Source organism: Populus trichocarpa, chromosome 8, assembly GCF_000002775.5.
Source record: "Populus trichocarpa isolate Nisqually-1 chromosome 8, P.trichocarpa_v4.1, whole genome shotgun sequence".
In the NCBI taxonomy this organism is placed as follows: domain Eukaryota; kingdom Viridiplantae; phylum Streptophyta; class Magnoliopsida; order Malpighiales; family Salicaceae; genus Populus; species Populus trichocarpa.
Window position 1 is genome coordinate 18,174,863 of NC_037292.2, and position 22,718 is coordinate 18,197,580.

General features: G+C 32.5%; 2 protein-coding genes across 2 annotated transcripts; one reads left to right on the plus strand and one right to left on the minus strand.

Annotated features, from left to right (window-relative positions):
• The first annotated feature begins 613 nt into the window (after positions 1-613).
• On the plus strand, positions 614-1,494 carry LOC18101821 (FCS-Like Zinc finger 15). Its single transcript, XM_006380099.3, has 2 exons — positions 614-971; positions 1,147-1,494. The coding sequence occupies exons 1-2, from the start codon at positions 715-717 to the stop codon at positions 1,361-1,363; spliced, it is 474 nt and encodes a 157-aa protein (XP_006380161.1). The 5' UTR covers positions 614-714; the 3' UTR covers positions 1,364-1,494.
• Positions 1,495-4,905: 3,411 nt separating this feature from the next.
• On the minus strand, positions 4,906-8,603 carry LOC18101820 (uncharacterized). The gene is made up of 3 exons (XM_006380098.3): positions 8,297-8,603; positions 8,067-8,172; positions 4,906-5,203 (listed from the first exon to the last, which is right to left on the minus strand). Exons 1-3 carry the CDS (start codon positions 8,468-8,470, stop codon positions 5,121-5,123), a joined length of 363 nt encoding a protein of 120 aa, XP_006380160.2. The 5' UTR covers positions 8,471-8,603; the 3' UTR covers positions 4,906-5,120.
• Between the last annotated feature and the right edge of the window lie 14,115 nt (positions 8,604-22,718).

Below are 22,718 nucleotides of genomic sequence, written 5' to 3' on the forward strand. Positions count from 1 at the left end.
TATGTTATTCTTTTAAGTTGAAATATTTAAACCAAAATATTTTTTATCTCACATTAAAAAAACATGATTTTTTTCTTGAGAACATAGAGTATATATATGAAAGAGCTTCAGATCCTACATCGAAAAAGATACTATGTTATCCTTTTAAGTTGAAGTATTTAAACCAAAAGGTTTTTTTATTCCACATTGAAAAAACATGACTTTTTTTTGGAAATACAAAGTATATATACTAATGAGTTTCAAATCCTACATTTGAAAAAAAAAAAAACCAAGTCTCGTCCGGGTTTGGCCAAACTATTGCCCCAGCTAGTATTTTATTAAACCCGGACCAGTCCAGCTACCGAATCAACCGGATTTCAGATCAATCTACTAGACCAGATCAGATTTAATAACACTGAATTCAATTAGAACCAGTTCAAACAAAAAAAAACCGAAACAAGAAACAAAAAAGAGGAGGGGCAAAAGAAAATGGGAAAATGAAATGAAAACTAAAGGGGTACGTGGCATTTAAGAAGCACTACAAGTCAAATCGTCCTTAATACTGCTGTGATTGGACCCACCTATCCTTCCCTTTTGTACCATCCCCTTCTCCTCTCTGCTACTTGTTTATTTATTTCCCTACTTTTTTAACACTTCCTTGTTCCTTCCATATAGCCATAGCCATATTGTGGCAAAGGCACAATCTTTGCTTAAAGATTCATTTTATGATGAGACATGGTGGGTTTAAGTATAGTTCTTGAGGCACAAAAGAGTGGTAGTGTTAACAGCAAAACCCCACAAGTTATCAACAAGGCTACCATGATGATGATGATGATCAGCAACAAACCTTCTTCCGGCCCTCCTAGTTTTTCTTCTGCAACTGCTCCTTTACCTTCTTACAGAAACTGTTCTTTTCCAGTCCCTGCTTTTCTTCAACAATGCTTTCTCTGTGGGCAGAAACTCTTGCCTGGAAAAGATATATACATGTACAAGTAAGTAAAGTGTTGTGCTGGATCTCTGTGATATGTTTCTGCTAACCTTCAAGACTTCATCTTTTCTTGTTTTTGTGCAAAACCCAGATCTTTATTATCTCTTTTTCTTTGTTTGTGTGCTAAAAAGTTTTGATTTGGATGTTGGCTAACTATGTTCTTGATTTGTTGTGTGTAGAGGGGACAGGGCTTTTTGTAGCGTGGAGTGCAGGTGCAGGCAGATATTTATGGACGAGGAAGAGACAATAAGGAAAGAGAACTGTTCATTCTCTGCAATGAAACCAACTGGTTCTGCTGCTGCCTCTTCTTCTTCCGCCACTAAAAGCACTTCCACAACTGCTGCTTATCGTCACCGCAAAACCACAAGAAACCGAGCGGGTGGTTTTGCTTACTGAGAGGGGGGCAAGGGAGGCCTCGATGGTGCTTTTTTTTTTCTTCTAGCTTTGCCCTTGTTACTTTTTTGTAATGACATTTCTATCCTTTTTCGTCTGGGTAAACTATGAAGCTGACAAGGGTTTTTAATTAACTTTTTAGCCCCCACATACCTCTATGGGCATAGTTTACAAACCAGGCTTAACCCGGGAATATTCCACGTAAAAAATAGATAAATACTATGCATGTTGTAAATTTTAAAGGATTTTTATTTTTATTTTTATCCTTTATTAAAAAAACATTTTTTTTTACTGTGAACATATAATATTTATATTATTAGATTTTTAATTCCACTTTGAAAAATTAATAACTTTCAGTGTTTATATAATGAATTTTAATATAAATTGATAACTAATCAGGAAAAAAAAGGGGAATCGCCTGCATAAGGTTAAGGTTAAGCCGAGCTAGAATAAAACCTCTAATTCCCTCTCCATAGCTATACAAATATCTTATTTGAAAATAGGTGTAGAATAATTAATGCAAAATGGTGGATTCATTTGAGAAGCGCATGTTAGCGTAGTTGTAGAGGGAATAAGCACTGAGAGGACGCTGTGCGCTGCCAAGGGAACAATTTTGAAGGTGCTAAAGCTAGTAGTGGTGAATCAAGAAGAATTTGTACTTTTTTTTATAAAAAAGAAGAAGAATTTGTACTTGTGGACAATTGTATGGCACCCATTGGCCAACCAGAATTACCATCTAGAACAATGAAGAAAATGGTTCTTCTTATTAGAATATTTCTTGCAAAAAAACCCTGTCGTTTTATTTCTATGTGAACATATGCTTGCATGGCTGCATTCTTACTCGGCTTTGTTTTGTTTTGTTTGCTTGCAAAAAATGCCGAAAATATGAAGGTTTGATCGGAAAACTAACATAAAATTAAACTTTGTTGTGAAACATGGCTTGCCTGGTGAGTGATTAATTAGAGGTGTTAACGAGTTGACACGAGACTTGATTAATTGGATGAAAAACTCAATTGACTCGACTATTAATCCATTGATTTTTTTAATCAGAATAAACTTTGTTTTTTTAATCAAAATAATCCATTGGCCAAAGGTATCTGTATCTTTTTATCTTTTAGTATATAGTAAAAATATATTTTTCACCATTGGAATAAAAAATGTAAGACATGTCCAGGTGCATTTCCATCATTTTACATCAATTTTTTTTTCTTTTAAAAAATCAAGATTTATGAAAGGTATTTTGATTTTTTTATGTGGAGTGAATAATTTTTATATTAAAAACCTGTTAGCACTTGTTTTTCACGTGCTAGTGCGCGGGAGGTGTTCACGCTTTTCCTAGTAGCCAAACATGCTTTTCTATCATGTCACTGGAAGAACCATCATGTTCTCTCTCCTCTCGGTGTAGCGTGTGACGAGGACGGATGAAAGGTTTTATGTGATTGTTTCTTTTTTTTTTCCCTCTCACTTCTCCCCCCAAAAAATATACGTTGTTTGTCTTTGCTTTTGATATTTCACTTTTAGTCATTGTTCTTTTAATTTTTATTTTTTATTCTTGATATTTTTATAAGAGTTTTGTTTATTTTCAATGTAGTCTTTTAATTTTAATGTCATATATTATGTTTTTCAATTCGGTTTTTATTCTTTTGATTTTTTTTCCTTGATCCTTTTGTTAAAGTTGAATTGATTTTCAGTTCTATTTTTCAATCACAGTTTATGGTGTATTATTTTTTCTAATTCGGTCCTCATTCTTTTAATTTTTTTCTTTTATTAAAGTTAATTTTCTTTTCAATGTAACTATTCTATCAAATGTTTTTTGTTTCCTTCCAATTTGTTTTATATTTTGACTTTCATCCTTCAACGTTTGAATTGTTTGAGATTGGGCTTCATATTTTTTTTTATTTATGGTACTTCCGGTCTAATGACCTGATTCACAGGTTTAAAATGTTAATGTAGGTCAATATCTTTTTTGTTTTGCTCAATTTCGTTTCTGATTTTATCGTTCAACATTATTTTTTTTTTAAAGACTGGCTTTATGGTTTTTTTTTTAAAATTTATTTTATGTTGAGTTATCCTGGTTTCATGATATGGACCACGAGTTTTGCTGGTTAACTCATGTTGACTCATCTCTTATTACCCAAGTTATATGTTTATCATGTTAACTCGGGTTGTTTTTTTTATCCCATTTTTTTAATCCAAATTTGCACTTTTAAGGTTTTCTGTCTAAGTTATAGTGATCTTTTTTTTTTTAATAAAAATCTTGTTCTTTTACTATCATTGCGTATTTTTCTATATCGTATAATTAAAATACAACCAACTTATTAATTCAATTGGGCCTATATCCCATGTCGTTTGTTTTTTTAAACGCGCTTGCAACACCTAGACTATCACTGTCTTTTTCTTATTTTTTTATTCTAATTTTAGATTTTATTTTAATTAATACTTTTTTTTAATAATTTTTTAACTCATGTTTCAATTAATATCCCTCCTTTAATTTTTTTTTCTTGTGTTAGCCTTTTTTGCATAAATGTTTTTTGTTTTAAAAAATTATTTTATATGTATTTAATTTTTAAAGATATTATTTTAATTTATCTATAATTTTTTTATATTTCATATAGATAAACTTTATTTTTAAAAATAACTTTATTTTTTTTTATTTATTTACATAAATAATTATCGATTTATTTAATTAGATGATTTTTCTATTTATATTAATTTTTTTTATATAAAAAACATGTCAAAAAAAGAATATATATATATATATATATATATATATATATATATATATATATATAACGTACACGGGCACACACACATGCCAAGTTAGAGAAGAGGGTGGTGGGTGGCAGGCATAAAGTCACTGGGGATTCTGTCCTCAGACTAGCAAGGTGGGCACGAAGGTATTGATATTGGAATTTAAAAGAATACGAAAAGGTGTTTGGAATTAGGAACTTGGAATCTTTTATAGTTTCCCATGTGCCCATGCAGTCATGAAAGCTGGAACCCTTGCTTAGCTATGAAGGGCAAACCATACATGGGAAGGTGGGAGAGTATTTTATATGGTGCTATATGCCACCACCCTCCCTGGAAAGCGACAGCTGTGTTCTTGCACCACCCTGTCGATAATCCGATTTTCTGTTTTATCGGTTCCCAGATGCATTCCAGACAAAACTGTATGGTGCTCATCATAACTCTTTCTGGGGATCTTCGACCTTTAATCAATGTACAGGTGAACAGAGATTAGTTAAAAATCTACCCAGTCAAACTCTTCAAAAATACAAACAAAGAGAGATTCATCTTCAGGCAGAGCTTTCGCTGTGACAGCTGAGTTTGTGCATATTCACTTGTTCTTCTCTACACGTGACTTGACCATTTTCTTATTACTTTTCAGTTTTGAACACGATATCAGGGATAAATGATGTTTTAGTTTATATCCAAGTCTTTGAATCAACAGCTTCAACTTCCCTGATGAGAGAAGCTACTCATGATAATTCACTGCAGCCAGCATCCACACGATGAATAACTATGACAAAAGTACTATCCAAAGATAAAAGCAGCAACTCAGTTGACTGAGGGACGGAGATTCATATCCACAGGTTCAAAACCATTTTAAGTGTGATCAAATATACATGTTAGGCACAGGAAATTCTGGCTAGAGTCTTTGCATGCCAGGAAGTTTCAATTAATACATACAAGCACTAGCTATAGCATCATGATCATAAATGCATTATCGGCATAGTTGTGATCTCCATGACCATCAGGATCAACCAGATTTGAATAGCAAAACAGCTTTCTGGTCCAAATAGAAATAAACAAAGTGGTTCGTCTCATGAGTCACATATGAACCTGTATTTCAGGAACAAAATGAAAACAGAACAAAAGTTACTGAACTTTTTCATGAAACAAGTTACACGCAATCCAATTTCTCTCAAAGGATCAAAATGTATCAGTGAGGATGGAAAGCAAGGCATTTTCTTCTTTACCAATTCAGTAAGATAAACTAAAATGAAGCGAGAACAGTTAGCCAACACAGTGTGCACAGTCCAATTAAGATGCACCAATCTCAACAAACATGGGATACATATTCTTGAAGCATGATGATGGGACGTCTAGTACTACTAGACAGGGATCACTCTCATGTTTGAGCATCTAACTGCTAATTTTCCTCTGTAAAAGAGATATGCAAGTGGCGGTGTTAGAACTAGTATAGAAATCTTACACAAATTCTCATTTACGATTTCTGGAAACTCAGAACATGTTCATGAATAGGCAAAGTGCCATTCTCGGTTGTGACCTGGGTGAAATTGAAACCAACAGATGCATTCGTGCACATTTACTTGAAAGAGAGGACAGATAGCACGATGCTCTTCCCACCTTGGCCCACAATTAACAATCCCTTTACTTATTTAATTCCCACTTATGCATCATCTTTTTTTTTTTTTTCTAACCATGTTTGTTTATAAAAATAAGTATTTTACAACTGAAATTATTAGCTCCAAAAGAGAAATCATTCTAGAAGTTATATTTGGAAAGAATAAGAAGCTGGGCTAGGCTTAAACTCAAGTTGGACAACAAGAAAATCAGAACGGATTCAGGCTGATCAGAACATACTGTAACCTGATTTTAAAACTAGGCAACAAACTAGTATATGGAAAGCTATATCCATCCAGGCAACTAACCAGTAGAGTTTTCTAGTAAAATCCTACTTAAACACTATATTTCTCCACAATCCGACGTCGTTCTTCTTTCTCATATTTATCTATATATTTGTTAGACAGCACCAAATGATCCGAAATGCAGCACTGGAGGCAGTTTTTAAACCACAGCAAGTCAAATACCTCTACCAGTAACTGCGAGATATATACCTATCTTTACTTTTTTTTTTTTTTTCTTTTGCATAAATTGAAACTGTGAGATAGTTTGAGTGTAAGCTGAGATTTGAGTCAATATCCTATTTCTACTGATCCACAAAATATATGACTTTAAATAGTCATAATCTTTTTCTGTACACAGAAAAAAGGCATCACTTCAAACAAAAATCTCAAGAGTTTTGTTTGAATTTAACATATAATGCCCCTAATTGATTAACTACTTTTACTGTTTCTGACACAATTGAGTTCCAGCACAAGCTCTGTTCAATAAGAGGTCCATCATGGATCCTCATGCTGTGAAAATACAAACACTTTTGCTGCGCTACCTCTAAAGTAGTTGATTAACAGCCATCTGAAGCAAAGACAAGAAATTTTCTTTTTCCACCATGTGCATCTCTTGAACATGGATATACCAGTTTCACTCTAACCCCATGTCAGCATGAACTGAACATTGAGATCCATCACGTTGAAGATTAAATATCCTTGTCAAACTATCAACCATGATATATTTGACAAATTATATTTTTGACAGCCAGATGAGCTATACAAACACTTTAATTTGGCTAAATTTTAACAGGCAAAGCCAGAGTCCTATTCTCAAGCAAATGAGATGTCCCTCTGACTTTGTGCAAATAACAATGTATATTTACAATCTGTTCTAAATTATGTACTATGCCTGATTAAAATCTTTAGGGAAGCTAAGGACTACAAAGTTTTACATGCAGAAAATTAAACAGAAAAAAAAACACGTTACAATAATATAGACTCTTTTCAGATACACCAATATATTAACCTTCATGCAAATGAAATCAAATCACATTATATTCATTCAAGAATTTCATAAAAAGAAGCTTAAGTGGGCTTCTGAATAGTTTGCTTTGTATTGATTTACTCAAAAACACTTCTCAAGAGTTGCTTTTTAATCATGCAACATCTTCAGAGGTTGTTTCAAAATTCAATAGCATCTATAGATTATTTGAGCCATTTTATTGAAGGTGTAGGCCATGCCTAGCCAATAACAAATGATCATAGTCTTGCCATTATCAATTTTGCACAAATGTACAACTTATGGGCAATGAATTCATAGACATTAAATGGCCATAGTTAGAGCTCAACTGCAGAAGGGGAAATATATGCCGCATGAAAGCATTGAGAACATATATTATCACTTGTAAAGTCAGTTGATGTCAGCAAAATCCACTCTCCAACCATTAGATCCCCATTGGGATAAGATCACCCAGAAAGATCAAACAAGAACAGCCAAGTTCTAAGGCAGACAACAACCTAGCCATTTAGCAAACTAATTAATTAAGTTTTATCCAAATAATCAAATCCAAACCAGCCTATCACTTCACACAGTCAGAGCCCCAACAACACCTCAAACTGAAAACACAATCAAGTTTTTACTCATCCCTAGTTATCCCTAATATCATCGTCACAAGCAAAACCTAAATTAGTACAATTCCTTAATTCCTAACCAAATCAATGGCTCAAATCCAATTACAGCCCACATCTCTTAATAAGCTATCAACACACAATTGAACCATAGCTTATCACATCCCCTTTGCACCGCAATTACATTATCACAATCAACTATGCCGCCTCTATAACAGAAAGAAACATGTTAATATAGTTTAATCTAAGCCTAGATCTGTCTTCCATATTATTTTAACAACATGATAACATTACCCACCCAGTAATTATTGAACCTAAATATGTACCAAAAGCATAGATCTTTAAGAAAAACACTCCAAACCCCAAAAAAACAAATGTACTAAATCAATTCTAACAAGAAAAGCAGCCACGAAAATTAAAAAAAGAGAGTGAAAATGGGTTACCGAAATTGCGACCAACAATGCAATGCCAAGTGGGTCCATGCTTCTTATCAAACTCCTTCTTTATATGCTCTGCTACATCCTTCTCTACATTGTTCCTCTCAAATGCCTAAAAATAACAATTAAAAAAAATTACCCAGAAAGCAAAATCAAAAACAAAAACAAAAACAAAATTATCAAGTAGAAACCCAGTTTAAGAAAAAAAGAAATTAAGTGAGAGAAAGAGAGCTAACTGCGATGGCTATATCAACAGCTTCTTTTTGCATGTCATCTTTCATGTCAGCATTCTTGATGATGATCTTTTTTCCGGGAGGGGCTGCTGCAGCCGGTGATGATTTCCGGTAATAAGAGTCGTTTTCGACCTTCACACCTCCGGTGATGCTTCTTTTCATGTCTTCACTGTTCATTTTCTTTGCTTCGTGGTTAAGTTTTAGGGATTGTTTTTTTGATAGAGAGGGGAGAGCTTTATGAAGGAAAAGGGAAGTAAGATGTAAGCTGTCTTCTTGTTTTCTGTCGAGTGGAAACACTGAACTCTGAAAGTGAAGTGCGGGATTTATTTGATGATTTTACTTTGGTTTACTGCTACATGTGGTCCCTGTACTTTTTACATTTTCTCAATGCAGTCCTTGTATATTAGGTTGCTCTAATAGCTCAAAATCCACTTCAAATGAGATTAGATGCTCAAGACGAAAATCCATGCCATTTGGGACATTACTTGGACCAAAATACTGCAACATCCCATCTTCAAGCACAAGATCAAGATCTGTGAATAGAAAATGATCAAAACCATGATGATCTTTTGTATTTTATGTTTAAATATAAAATGAATCAATGGAGAATTGAGAGGAACACTTGTTACTGTAAAGTAAAGCTTGAAAAAGGGGGGAATATATTAGTAGCAGAGAATATTAGTTAAAAATGAATAATATTTGGTTGGCTATAGTTATAAGATGGTGGAATATTAGTAGTATTGCCACCAACTTGAACAATATAGTAAATAGTAGCTATGATACCATTTATGGTGTTCTTAAATGACAAAGGTTATGACATGGTAGTTGTTGTTGTTGTGTTGGAGAAACAGGATTAACGTTGGTGGAGATACAACATAATGGATCAAAAAGGGAATTGGCTGTAACTTCATTAATTTCCTTACAAAATAACCTCATTGTTGAAATAATATGATTCAATCAATTTTTACTTAACTAAACTACATCCCACCACATAAAAATATATAGGCCAAAAACTTCCAAACATCATTACAAAAAAAAAAAATAAATAAATAAAATTCAAAACTGGTTTGCCATAGGCATCCATACATCACTACTAGAATTTTTAGATTTATCAATGGATTCTTTAATAGATATTTATACTCTCAGGCTGTTGGCAAGAACTTTATTGATGGGCTTATGGACAGAAATACTCTGTCAGAAAAACTCTCATCGGTGATTTGTGGTTTGTCGGTGCGTCCGTTGGTAATAATTTTACTGATGAAAAAAAATTGAAAAACAAAGCAATTAAAATTAAAAAATTTATTCTCATATGAAAAAGATTCCAACAACAATATTCATACAATTATTAAGAATAGAAAAAGTAAAAAAAATTAAAAATAACAAAAAAAACACAAAAAAAAGAGAAAACAAAACTTCTTACCTTAATTTCATTTGAATTTCAGCTAAGAAGAGAGAAAAGAATAAATAAAAAAAAGGAAATAAATGTTAATTAACAAAATAAAAAGGAAAAATGAGAAGAGAAAAGAAGAAGAGAAGAGAAGGACATACTTGTCGTGTATAGAGGAGACGAGAAAATAAGAGAAGAACATAAGAAAGAGAAAGATAAGAGAAAGAGAGCGAGAGAGAGAAATGCTGGTGCACTTGGGACAGAGGAAGAGAGAAGAAGAGAGAAACCCGTCTCATATGATTTTAGGGATTCTAGTATTTTAATTTGAGGTTTTTTTCCAACAGTTTTACTGACAAACAATTAAATATTAATATTTTTAATTTTTCTATCAGTGTTTTTGTTTGTAATGTCTAGTTGAAATTTTCAATTTAATTAAAAGTTTTTAGAAACCCCCAAATATTATTGATGATTTTTCAGTTTGTCAGTGATTCTCAATTAAGAAGTTAAAAGTTCCAAAGCTCTCTGGAATATATCAACGAACTTAATCCATCGGTGATATCGTCTGAAAACAACACCATCAATAGTGCTATGGAGAAGGGAACTATTCCATTGCTCTTTGAAATATACCGACATACTTAATCCGTCGGTGATCCCATTTGTAATAGACAACATGAACAGTGCAATTGAGAAGTTCAAAGTTCTAATACTCTTTGGAATATATTGACAGACTTAATCTGTCGGTGATACCATCTAAAAACAACATCGTCAATAGTGTCAGGGAGAAAGGAACAATTTCAATGCTCTCTTGAATATATCGACGAGCTTAATCCATTGATGATCTCGTATTTAATGGACACCATGAACAATGCAATTGAGAAGTGAACTATTCCAAAGCTCTCAGAAAATACCGACGAACATTAATTGTCGGTGATCCTATATATAATGGACAACATGAATAGTGCAATTGAGAAGTTAAAAGTTCCAATGCTCTCTTGAATGTACTGATGGACTTAATCCGTCGTGATACCCTCTGTATTGAACACAATGAACAGTGCTAGGGAGAAGGGAACAATTCCAATGGTCTCTTGAATATACCGACGAACTTAATCCATTGATGATCTCGTATTTAATGGACACCATGAAAATGCAATTGAGAAGTGAACTATTCCAAAGCTCTCAGAAAATACCGATGAACATTAATTGTCGATGATCCTATATATAATGGACAACATGAATAGTGCAATTGAGAAGTTAAAAGTTCCAACGCTCTTTTAAATGTGCCGATGAACTTAATTCGTCGTGATACCCTCTGTATTGAACACAATGAACAGTGCTAGGGAGAAGGGAACAATTCCAATGCTCACTGGAATATACCAATATACTTAATCCGTTGGTGCATCTATTGATATTTTACATTTCATATATATTTCTATCGGTTTAAAATATTTTTTGTTACTAGATTGTATCTTTATTCCTTATCTATCTACCCTACAAATATTTAAAATCACAGCAACATACATAACATAATAACACCAGTTCTGTGTATAATAATAAAATCATATAAATAAATATTTCCTTGTCATTTAATAATAAATTAACATCATTGTCATTACATTAAAGTTAATTTCATCCATAAATATTACATTATAGTTTATGGCATTACAAATTCGTGTTGTAAAAATTAATCACAATAGTCTTCTTGTTATTGTTCAATTTCATCATCGTCATCTTTATCGCAATCTTCTACGTTGATTTTATCGTTATCATCATCTTCATCAACTTGTGTATGTCCGTTGGTTCTCAAAACATCATTTAACTCCTCAACGTCAATATCAACAAAAGTATTCTTGGTGATGCAAAAATTTGAATTTTCTTCTAAGTCATTAGACGAAGTAACTCAATATGAATCAACTAACTGATCAAGTTGAAAGACATTATCTCCCACAGTTAATTTATCGTTGCCATCTTGAACAACCTAGTCATGACCATTGGGTTTGGTTTTCATTATAAATAACCAATCAACTCTTAAACGATCCTTTTTAAAGGATGAAGTATGTGTGTAATAAACTTGTTGGCATTGCTTGGCGAAAACAAAGACATCATTGATGTTGCGGAGTCTAGCCTTTGTATTATTTTTGACCAAATCATGATGAGGATCCACTCTGATTTCTCTGTTAATGGTATCATACCAATAACAATTGAATAAAAAGACTCTATTCTACTTGCTATGATATTGCAATTTAATGACCTCTTCTAACTTCCTATAGTAAGCAACTTCAAACTTATTAGAAGTCGATCCATTAATACAAACCCCACTATTATATGTCTTTTTTATCCTGACCATATTCTTTAGTATGAAACACATATCCATTGATGAAATGCCCGTTATAACATTTCACTTTTCTTTCAGGACCCAGACTCAATAAAGATAGAGTAACACTAACATTCCCTCCTAATTAATAAATCTGATACATGAAATATAACCATTAATAGTTAATGAGAAATGTGTATTGAAATTAAATATCCCAAGAGATAAGATTAATTAAATAGTCCTTACATGTGTTTTGAATCACGTGGAAAATTATTCATCTTGTAATCGAAATATTTAGGATTCAGTCAGCTGTGAGTTTTAGGATACTAAAAATTGATGATGTTGCATACAAGGAATTCAACAATCTATCAGTTTATGATATTATAAGAGATAAATTGTTTGAAAGCAACGACATGCTAAGTATTATACTTACTAAATAAAAGGTCTTAGTTCATCATAGTTAAACAACACATAATTATATATTGTCTGAATTCTATTTCTGTTAAATATCTGCCCCTCATAATATTTTTTTGGTACGGGTCATCAAGGATGAAAGAATATTGATAAGTTCCCACTCAAAGACACTTCCCCACCGTCGTCATGCCTTGTAATGTAGTTGATTCTTGTTCTTAAGTGAGGCTTGAAATAATATGAGATAAATGTTGAGATCTCTTCAACAATATATGCCTTGCATATTGAAGTCTCAAATGCGCCTTGTTTTTTACTTTTCTCTTATGGTTGAATAAGTATCTACATGAAACTAAATAAATGTTTTGAATTTAAAAAAAGACGATAAATTTTTAATTACGATGCATGTGTAATTCCTAACATCTCGAATGGATACATTCATCTATAATGGACTAGACCTTCAACTTTTACATATTAAAGTCTCAACATACGCATTGTTTTTTACTTTTCTCTTATAGTTGAACAAGTATCTGCATGAAACTAAATGAATGTTTTGAATTTAAAAAAAGACAATAAAATTTTAATTACGATGCATGTGTATTCCCTAACATCTCGAATGGATACATCCATCTATAATGGACTAGACCTTCAAATTTTGCCTCAAATGATAAATGTATGGCTAGATGCTCAATTGAGTTGAAGAATAATGAAGAAAATATCATCTCAAGTTTGAAAATTGTTTGAATGATATTCATTTCAAGTCTCTCTATGTGTTGTGTCTATAACTTATTGGAGCATATATCTCTAAAGAAGTGACTAATCTTCATGAGTGCATTTTATATCCCCCTTAGCAATAAATCCCGATAAACTAGTGAAATGAGTATTTGCATAAACACGTGGTAGTCATGACTTTTCATTCCATACAATTTGCAATCCTTCAAATTCACCAACCTTGATATGTTTGAAGCATGTCCATTAGAAAAACAAAGACTCTTAAGCTAATGGTAGACAAGTAACTGTACATTCATGTCTAAGGTGAAGCTAGCTTTGGGGTTTGCGACCTATGAACCATCATAAACCAACTCTATATTTTTACGGTGACAAAACAAAGATATATCCATTCTAGCCTTGATGTTGTCTTTTTTTTTTCCATTTCACGTCTATAACCGCGTTGAAAATATTTTCAAACATATTTTTTTCAATATGCATGACATCAAGGTTATGGCGGAGAAGATTGGTTTTCCAATAAGAAAGCTCTTAGAAAATTCTTTGCTTTACCCAATTATGGGTCAAACCAAAACCAGGAAACTTCTACTTATCGGATTGAAAACCAAACACAATGTCATCATACTCTGTCACCACGTCATACAATTCTTCACTCGATGGTAGCGGCGGTGCAACATCCCCTTCAACTTTACCAACAAAAAAGTCATTTATGTTTTTTCTGTATTTGTGATCTGTTGGTAAGAACCGCCAGTACCAATAAAAAAGATGCTTTATCGTTATTTGTTAAAGTAAAGGCCTTATTATTTTCCATACAATGTGGACATGCTAGTTTGCCACGCGAGTTCCAACCAAAAACCATTCCATACACAGAAAAATCATTATTAGTCCACATCAAAACTGCTTTGATCTAAAAATTATGTTCCTTTGATACATCATAAATTAACACAACCACTTTTACTCATCAATCAATTGTTGAAGACAAACATCTATATTCTAACCTATATTATTAGGATCAAGAATGACTGTAGATAAAAACATGAACTCCAGCCTCATACACATCCCCGATAGCAAGTTATAAACCGTGAGTATCACCGACCAACAAGAATAAAGAGCAGCAAATGACCCAAATGGATTGAATCTATCTGTACATAACCCAAAATACACATTCCTTCATTCCATTGAAAACTGATGATGCACCCTATTAAAATATTTTCAGGCTTTACCATCAGAAGGGTGCATCATCACTCCATCCACCGCATTATGTGAATGATGCAATGTCATGTACTTAAGAGTCTTTAGTGATATAAATAACCTTTGAAGTTTAGGTGTGATTGGAAAGTATCTAAGTTTTTTATATATGACAAGAGTCCTTCCCTTGCCAATTCTGGGTTTATAATGAGCATGCCTGCATGTTCTATACTTGGTCAAATTTATATTTTCAAGGTAGTACAACATGCAGAAGTTTGAAAACATGTTAATTTTATGGTATCCTAAGCCGAGGGGTTTCATCATGGCTTTAGCAGCATAAAAGTTCTCTTTCAGCCTATTCCTTTCAAGTAAAATGCTTCCGATCCATTCGACAATTCTATCATAACTGGCCTCACTCAACCCATGATTTGACTTAATAGTTCGTCATTACTGTGATTTGTGTACCCATCCCATAATAGTTCGTCAAAGTCTTTCAAAATATAAAAAAACCTGATCGCATCTACATTAGATTCTTCATCTACGATTGAACATTAACTAGTATAACCCTGATTCATTCTCATCGCATCCATAATCATATTCCTATAAGGATTACTATTGTCATCTACAACTCCATGCATGTTGCTAGAACTAGAAGTTGACCTAACCATCTTTTTTACCATGGTCTCGTGAGGAACATATAGTTCTCCATGTGCAAACTAACACACGTATCTCTAAATAAACCTTTTTTTTTATAGAAGATGCATCATTACAACAACTAGATCGAGAAACTTTTTATTTTCACACCTTTTACATAGATATCTAATATCGTCTCCATTAATATTTCTCGGATTAAATAGTGTATAATTAATAAAACCCTGAACTCTATTACAATAATCCATCCTATGCAACCTTTCGGGTGAATCTCGATACATCAATGAACGATCATTCATTACTTATATCAAACCTATATAGAATATTGATGATAACATGTATTAATTAATCACATAAACTAATTAAATTTACAAATATTAGTTTAACTCAAACTTATTCAATATGTTTTAATCATACTCTTAATTCATTATCAATTATCTACATAAATTCTAATTTCTATACATTTACCAAAAAATTCAACTCTAGAATAAAATTGACAAAATATAAAACAAACCTGTTAAATAAGCCACTATTTATTTCATCTCATAACACCCAAGTCACAAATTAAAAATAAATTTTATCAATTTACAAACAAATATAATTTTACAAAATCTCAAACAAACCCTAACATGTATAAATTATATATTCATACAACAAATTTTTATGGGAAAAAGCTATAAAACAAGTAAACACTCAAACAAAATACATATACTACAAAAATATACAATAAAAATTAACATTTTAAAATTGAGTTCAAATAGAAAATGAGTACTTTTGCTTACTTGAAGTGAAGAATCCTCAATAAAATTTGAATCAGAACAGGGATGCTGACAAACTGAGTGTTGGGGTAGCTAAATTTGTAGTGGAAGTTTGATTTGTGATAAAATTAGTGGGTGTGCTGTTTGTTGCAGAGAGAAAGAAGAAGAAATGAAGGAAGAAGAAGAAATGAGGTTCGCTTGTCAGGTCATAAATCAAATATTACAAACGAATTTACCGATGAATTTAAATCTGCTGGTAATTCGATCTGTAAAAACGACACGTCATCGTATTTCTTGACTTTTTTTTCATTCCTTTTTTCCCACTGTAGTTCTCTCAGTATATATCGAGAGAATATTTCCGTCAGTGTTTACCGATAGATTTAATAAGAGAATATTCAATTGGTAAAATTCATCATAATCTACCGATAAAATTTTTTTTATCAATGTTTTTATTTATATTTATTAATTTTCTGGTAGTGTATTAGAAAACAAGGAAAGACTTGTTTGTAAGACTTTACTAGAGAGAAACATTTCCTTGTGTTATTCTGCATTAAGTATTTGTTCATTTTAATAAAATGAAAATAAAAATGAAAATGATATTAAGGTTAAGATAGCGAGAACTTCTTTATTTTACGTTTATATTTAAAAAAAGAAAAGAAAAGAAAACTAGTGATAGGTGGGTTTCCACACTTTTATTTGGGGTGTCAAGTATTTAGTAATAATCTTGTTCAAAAGTCAGGTTATGACATAGCTTATTGTGATGAAGGTTCAGGTTAGGCTAGGGTTTAGAGAGCTCGAGGATCAAGCTATGGAGCAAGAGGATTGGATAAAGTGAGGTCCATGACTTTCGGGTTCATGCTCAATACTAGTTTTGATGTGCTCGGCAAAGGCTTGGAGTAACCTAGGATTGGGCGTGTACACTGTAGACTTAATTATGGCTAGTATAGAGCAGTTTGGGTTTAAACCCCAAAGCGTTGTGATCTGTTTTAGGACAACAGTCTTTAGGAAGGAGTTTACCCCCATGAATAGGACCAAGACCAGTTAAGGGTACATTAAGAATATCCAAATTCAACCTTGAGAGATAGCTAAATTGATAAGATCTTTAATTTATTTTTTAATAATCACGAGTTCGAGTTTTCAAATAACTACTAAAAACTTATATGGTTATTAACTTCAGAGCTCGTGGGATTAGTCAAGATGCACACATACTAGCCCGAATATCTATGTTAATAATAATAAAAAATATGCAAGTTTAAATAGTATAAATGTGAATCCTGGAAACTTGAGTTTCAAACTAAAACTGAGGGCATTTTTTCAAAAAAAGAAAAAAAAAGAAAAACTATCAAGCCAGACAAGTTTTTATTATCTGTGATTTTCATATTTCTTTCCTTTGTTTTTTTAACTGTCAAGTTAAAAAGGCGACTATAGATGGCCAACTCTGATGACATATCCTTGTCTTTAATACGTTTAATGTGCTTTACAATGCTAGGTTCCTGCCTGGTTGTAGGGGGTGGAGTTTTGGTACTGTATCATCAACTATATATGCTAGTTGACAAAAAAAAAAAAAAAAAAAACCATTCAAAATTCCATTTCTTAGATTAATAGTATACACCAGATACGACAAACGAAAGAAACAAGAAAGTTTCCACAAAAAAAATGAGCTCTCTCAATTATCCTGTGATATTTTTCGTTCTTACTAAAGAAAACATTATATTACACCAAGTATTCAAGTATATTCATATTTGATTGATTTTATCAATGGAGAAATCTTTTTAAAGACTAGTACTTATAAGTATATTCATATACGTACGTTCTTGTTATTTCTCTTGTTTTTTTGTTTTATAAGTCAATTATGAATCTATAAACAAGATTGTGAGAAGAAACTTGAAGGAGTAGGAGGACAAGCTAGTAACTTGATGTGCAGGAATATAATCTAGTAACTTGAGAAGAAACTAGCTAGTAGGAAGGCAAAGCATATGTCTTTAGCAAGGAGAATCACGCTATGCAAAGCTGTTCCCATGACTGTTCCCTTATATCCAATGCAATCCACTGTTATTCCCAAATCAACGTGCCAGGGGAGTGAAAAAATTTGTAATATAATATGAACAGAGCTTTCATAACGAAGCTATCTTGGGGAGTAAGACACGAGAAGGATAGTCTGTGGGCTAATTCGAGGCAAGTATGTTAAGGATCAGAATCAGATGTTACAAGCTAAGAACAGAGATTCTCCACTATGGAAGGCGATTTGCAAGGAAATGCCATTTATAATGGAGGGAATGGGCTGGTCATTGGGTAACGACATGAGTGTTAGTTTTTGGAAGGATCAGTGGGTGGATGGATCAGGGCCTCTTATTCAACATGCCACTAGTGACATTCCAACTACTGACAGATATGCAACCGTGGCGGACATGGTTACCTCGGACAATAAGTGGGATTGAGACACATTTTCCCAATTAATCCCTGTTAATGTGTTGATTATTATAACTAGTATTCCAGCTCCGAGGTATGAAATGGACGAGGACACGGTGTTCTGGCGCAATACTACCAGCGGGGAACTTAGTATCAGGTCAGCATATGAATTATTTGATAACAGTTCAGGTCAGCTAAACATGAAGGACCCTATATGACGTATAATCTGGAGGTGGAAAGGGCCAGAAAAGGTTAGGCGTTTCTCGTGGCTAGTCGCGCACGATGGGCTGCTGACAAATGAAAAAAGAAGAAGGCTGAGGCATTTTACGGACAATCATTCTTGTCAAGGATGCCAGACCGAAGTGGAAACTGCACTTCATTTGTTGAGGGACTGTCCTTTAGCTTCACAAGTATTGATAGAATCAGATATGGAGATGGTTTTTTCAGTTCAGAGAGGACGACATGGCTGATTCCCAATCTCTCCAGTAGTGAGACCACGCGGGAAGGCATGAAGTGGGGAACAATGCTTGGGCATTCTGGAATCCATAACATGTATGGTAACAGAGAGCAACATATGTGGGTGTTCGAGAGACAAGGAGCTGCATATTTTAGGGGTGAGTAAAAGAATCAAAAAACCGATTAAATCAAGATAACCGGAAAAAAATAACAAAAAACCGAACCGTGAAAAAACCCGATTAAACCGATTAGAAAAATTAAAAAACAATTCGGTTCGGTTTCGGTTTTAAAAGGCTGAAACCGAATAAACTGAACCGAACCAGTTTAAATAGAAATAAAAAAACCGGTACTATAAATAGCTTCTAAACTCATCTACAGATCTACTTTTTAGTTTCTTCTTCTAACCTAGCAAACCCAGCCGCCCCCCTTACCCCCTCACTCCCTCTTGTTCAATCTTTCAATCAAATCTTCATCTCTATTCTCTCCCATTTACGGATCTACTTTTTAGTTTCTTCTTCTAATCCTAGCAATAACAAACCCAGTCGCCACCCCCCTCTCTCTTGTTCCATCTCTCGATCAAATCTCCATCTCTCCTATTTATAGATCTACTTTTTAGTTTCTTCTTATAACCCTAGCAAACCCAGCCGTCGCCCCCCTCCCTCTTGTTCAATCTCTCGATCAAATTTTCATCACTCTCATCTACATATCTACCTTTTAGTTTCTTCTTCTAACCTTAGCAATAAGAAACCCAGCGGCCGCCCCTCTCCCTCTTGTTCAATATCTCGATCAAATCTTCATCTCTCTCATCTACATATTTACCTTTTAGTTTCTTCTTCTAACCCTAGCAAACCCAACCGCCGCCCCGCTCCCTCTTGTTCAATCTCTCGATCAAATTTCATCTCTCTCATCTACAGATCTACCTTTTAGTTTCTTCTTCTAACTCTAGCAAACCCAGTTGCCCCCCCTACTCCCTCTTGTTCAATCTCTCGATCAAATCTTCATCTCTCAATCTTTTTGTCTCTAAATCAAAACCAGTAGTCGCTCCTTCAAGTTCTTTGTCTCTCCAAGTTGGATGAGAAGTTTGATGCTGCCTATTCTCTTTTCTAAATTGTTTTTTTTTTCTTCTTTTAGTTTTTGTTAGTTTATATTAACCTATTTTGTTTAACTTTTCAGGTAAACTATTCAAGAGAACCAGATGCAGTTTTAATATCCATGCTTGCGCGCCTCAATAGTTGGTTTTTTTCTCTGCAGTTTCTTCTCACTTTGTTTTTGAGAAAATACAAGCAATAAAATATTAAAGGCATATGGTTTAGTTAACAATAATACTAAAATAGCAGCATCTTTCCTTTCGTTTTGTTTTTGTAGGTGCTGTGACAAAGACAACTAATGCATTTTATTTCAATTTCAAGGACTCCTGCAGATTGTATTTCTTTAGTTTTATAAGAGGCATTGTTTTCTTGGTCTACACCCATTGTTTTCAAGGTCTTAATTATTTTCCATGTTATTTGTTGTATAATTTTTTTTGGATTTTGAGTAGAGTTGATTAGTTCGAGAAAATTACTGGGTACAAATTAAAAGATATTTCTCCTGTCATTTGAGATGAATTCTGGTAAAGAAAAGTTAAACAATGAATATAGGTTTTTTATATCAATTACAAGCCTTTTAAATGACCTATCAAAAGTCACAAAAAAGCCCAAAAACCAAAAAAATTAAACCGGTTTTTTCTGGTTTTTCCCTTCAATTAACCAAACCAAACCGAATCGAAACTAGTCGGTTTAAACCAGTTTTGATTTTTTTTTAAAAAAATTAATTTAGTTATTTTTTTAGATAAAAACTGAATCGAATAAAAAATGTTCATCCCTTAGCATATTTCATACACTCTGCTACCATAGGGTAAGGCGAATCAGTGAGCACCAAGTCAACAAAAGCTTCGTGCCACGAAACAACTTTAGAAAACTTGTATCCTCATAAATTTTATATCAATTTTTTCCCCTCAAGTTTTAGAACTCTCAATTATGTCTTTCCATCTACAACAGTGTAGATTTCTGCAGCTTGCATGTTAAATTTTCTTGATTTCTCTTCAATGTCAATTGCTATTCTATTAGTGATGTGGGCACCATGCGTTACTTTTTGAGCAATTTATCAATTAGCAACTATCCCTTGCTTTAAAAAAAAAACTTGAAAATCACAATGAAATTTTCATTGGCAATTTCAACTTTTTAAAATTTTTTATTCCGTGTCAAAGAATGAATCTATCGATAATTTTCAATATCAATAAATTTTTTAACAGAAATTAGTGATGGAATATTCCACCGTCAATTACATTGGTATTAGAAATTGTCGATGAATTATAAACACTAACGGGTTATTTTTCGACAACAATATTTTATTGTCAATTTCTAATATCGACAGAATTTTTTCTAAATGCTGACATAATATTTTATTAGTATTCTTTAATTTTCTAGTCGTGTTACAATTTTAAAACCTAATACAAATTTTTTTTAAATATAACTAGAAAAATAAAATAAATGACCTTAGCTAGTTAAAGCTTGCTAACCTCTTATATAATATGCATAATAGAACGTTCGACAAAGTTTTATCCATATATAAATGATTGAATTAAAAGTTATATCCATTTTCACACATAATATACACCCCGTATTAATAATTAATAACATGTAAACAATTATGAAATCAACCATTTATTTTGTTTGTGGAGTATCCATCATATCCTTCAAACTACAAGGCATACAAAACAAGCAACCTTTTATTGGGTTGTCATTGATGAATTAGTTTTAATATTGATGGCTACTGGAGACTTACCTGATTGTTAATTTCAGGATCCATGAGGATTAGTCAAGGTACACGCAAGTTGGCCCGAACACCTAACGTGAATAAAAAAAAATTATATTTTACCCTGAAAATCCCATCCCAATAATTAACATATAACACAAGGATTTGGCCTCTCCTTGGAGATACTTGCCATATGGCCATATATAGAATTTATAGATGGAAGAATTAAGTAAGATGGTGTAGTTAACAATAGAAAGACATACTAAATAAAAAAAATATTTTAAAAAAGCTTAGAGTTTATACATGTTGAAATTGTAAGCATGCATTACATAAATAAATTCGTTAACATATGTAAGATGTTTTTTCGGTATTAAATAAACTAGTTTTAAAAAATAACAAAAATTCTTCTTTCATAAAATATATATTTATGTTTTAAATTGCATATGGCCAAGTTTCTCCAAAAAAAATCATGCCTGTATTTTTATTAAAAAAAGAAAAATACAGAAAAATACTGCATGTTTAGAATACCAAAAAATTAAAAAAATAGTTTTTATATTTGACATGAATTATGGATTTAATAACATGTTTATTAAAGCCATGAGGACTTGACTTAAATTTTAAAAACAATTAAAAAACCAATTTGTTTATTTGTAATATCAAGAATCATGAACTTATATATAAGACGTAATCCCGATGTTAAAAGAAACAAATACAAAAAATATATTATGGCTTTAGATTAACAAGACTCAACCCATAAAGTCATGGTTTTCTCTATTGGGATAGAATTGCTTTAACTAGTAGACAAATCAGTAGTTAGAAAAACACAACAATGCCTTAGAAATAATCATATAAATAAAAAATGAAGCTTTCCTTAGGTAAGTTGTACTAGGGATGATATTATCCTCCCTATACATAATTAATTCCCTTATCTAAACTCTGAAAACTACTTAAGATTTCTAGTGACCAAAATATTAAGCAACCACTTCAAACCTTTTAAACCATAAAAGGATAAAATTCGTTATTCTTTCCACACCACCCAAAACCCAATCCAAGAGGATGATCATTGCGACGCTTCATAAGTACGACACATGTGAACATCCTATTATGTCATTTTTTATTTACTAATTTATCCATTTTATTAAAGCATTCATCATTAAATTTTCATAACCCAATCTCTGTATCTGAGTATTTTGTCAATAAATTCCATATTCCATTTTAGTGTACTACCCTTTTCATCAATAATTTTCAATGTTTAATATTTCATTAATAATTCTAAATGTCTAGCATTTCTTAAATAATGTTTTACGTCAAACACTTGGTGGGCACTACTAATTCAAC

Excerpts from the sequence above, each read along its gene's own strand:
- LOC18101821 (XM_006380099.3), top strand. The coding sequence starts at position 715 with ATGGTGGGTTTAAGTATAGTTCTTGAGGCACAAAAGAGTGGTAGTGTT. Across the intron at positions 972-1,146 it reads AAAGATATATACATGTACAA|AGGGGACAGGGCTTTTTGTA; the intron begins GTAAGTAAAGTG and ends TGTTGTGTGTAG.
- LOC18101820 (XM_006380098.3), bottom strand. The coding sequence starts at position 8,470 with ATGAACAGTGAAGACATGAAAAGAAGCATCACCGGAGGTGTGAAGGTC. Across the intron at positions 8,173-8,296 it reads CTGTTGATATAGCCATCGCA|GCATTTGAGAGGAACAATGT; the intron begins GTTAGCTCTCTT and ends TGTTATTTTTAG. Across the intron at positions 5,204-8,066 it reads CATTGTTGGTCGCAATTTCG|GTTCATATGTGACTCATGAG; the intron begins GTAACCCATTTT and ends CCTGAAATACAG.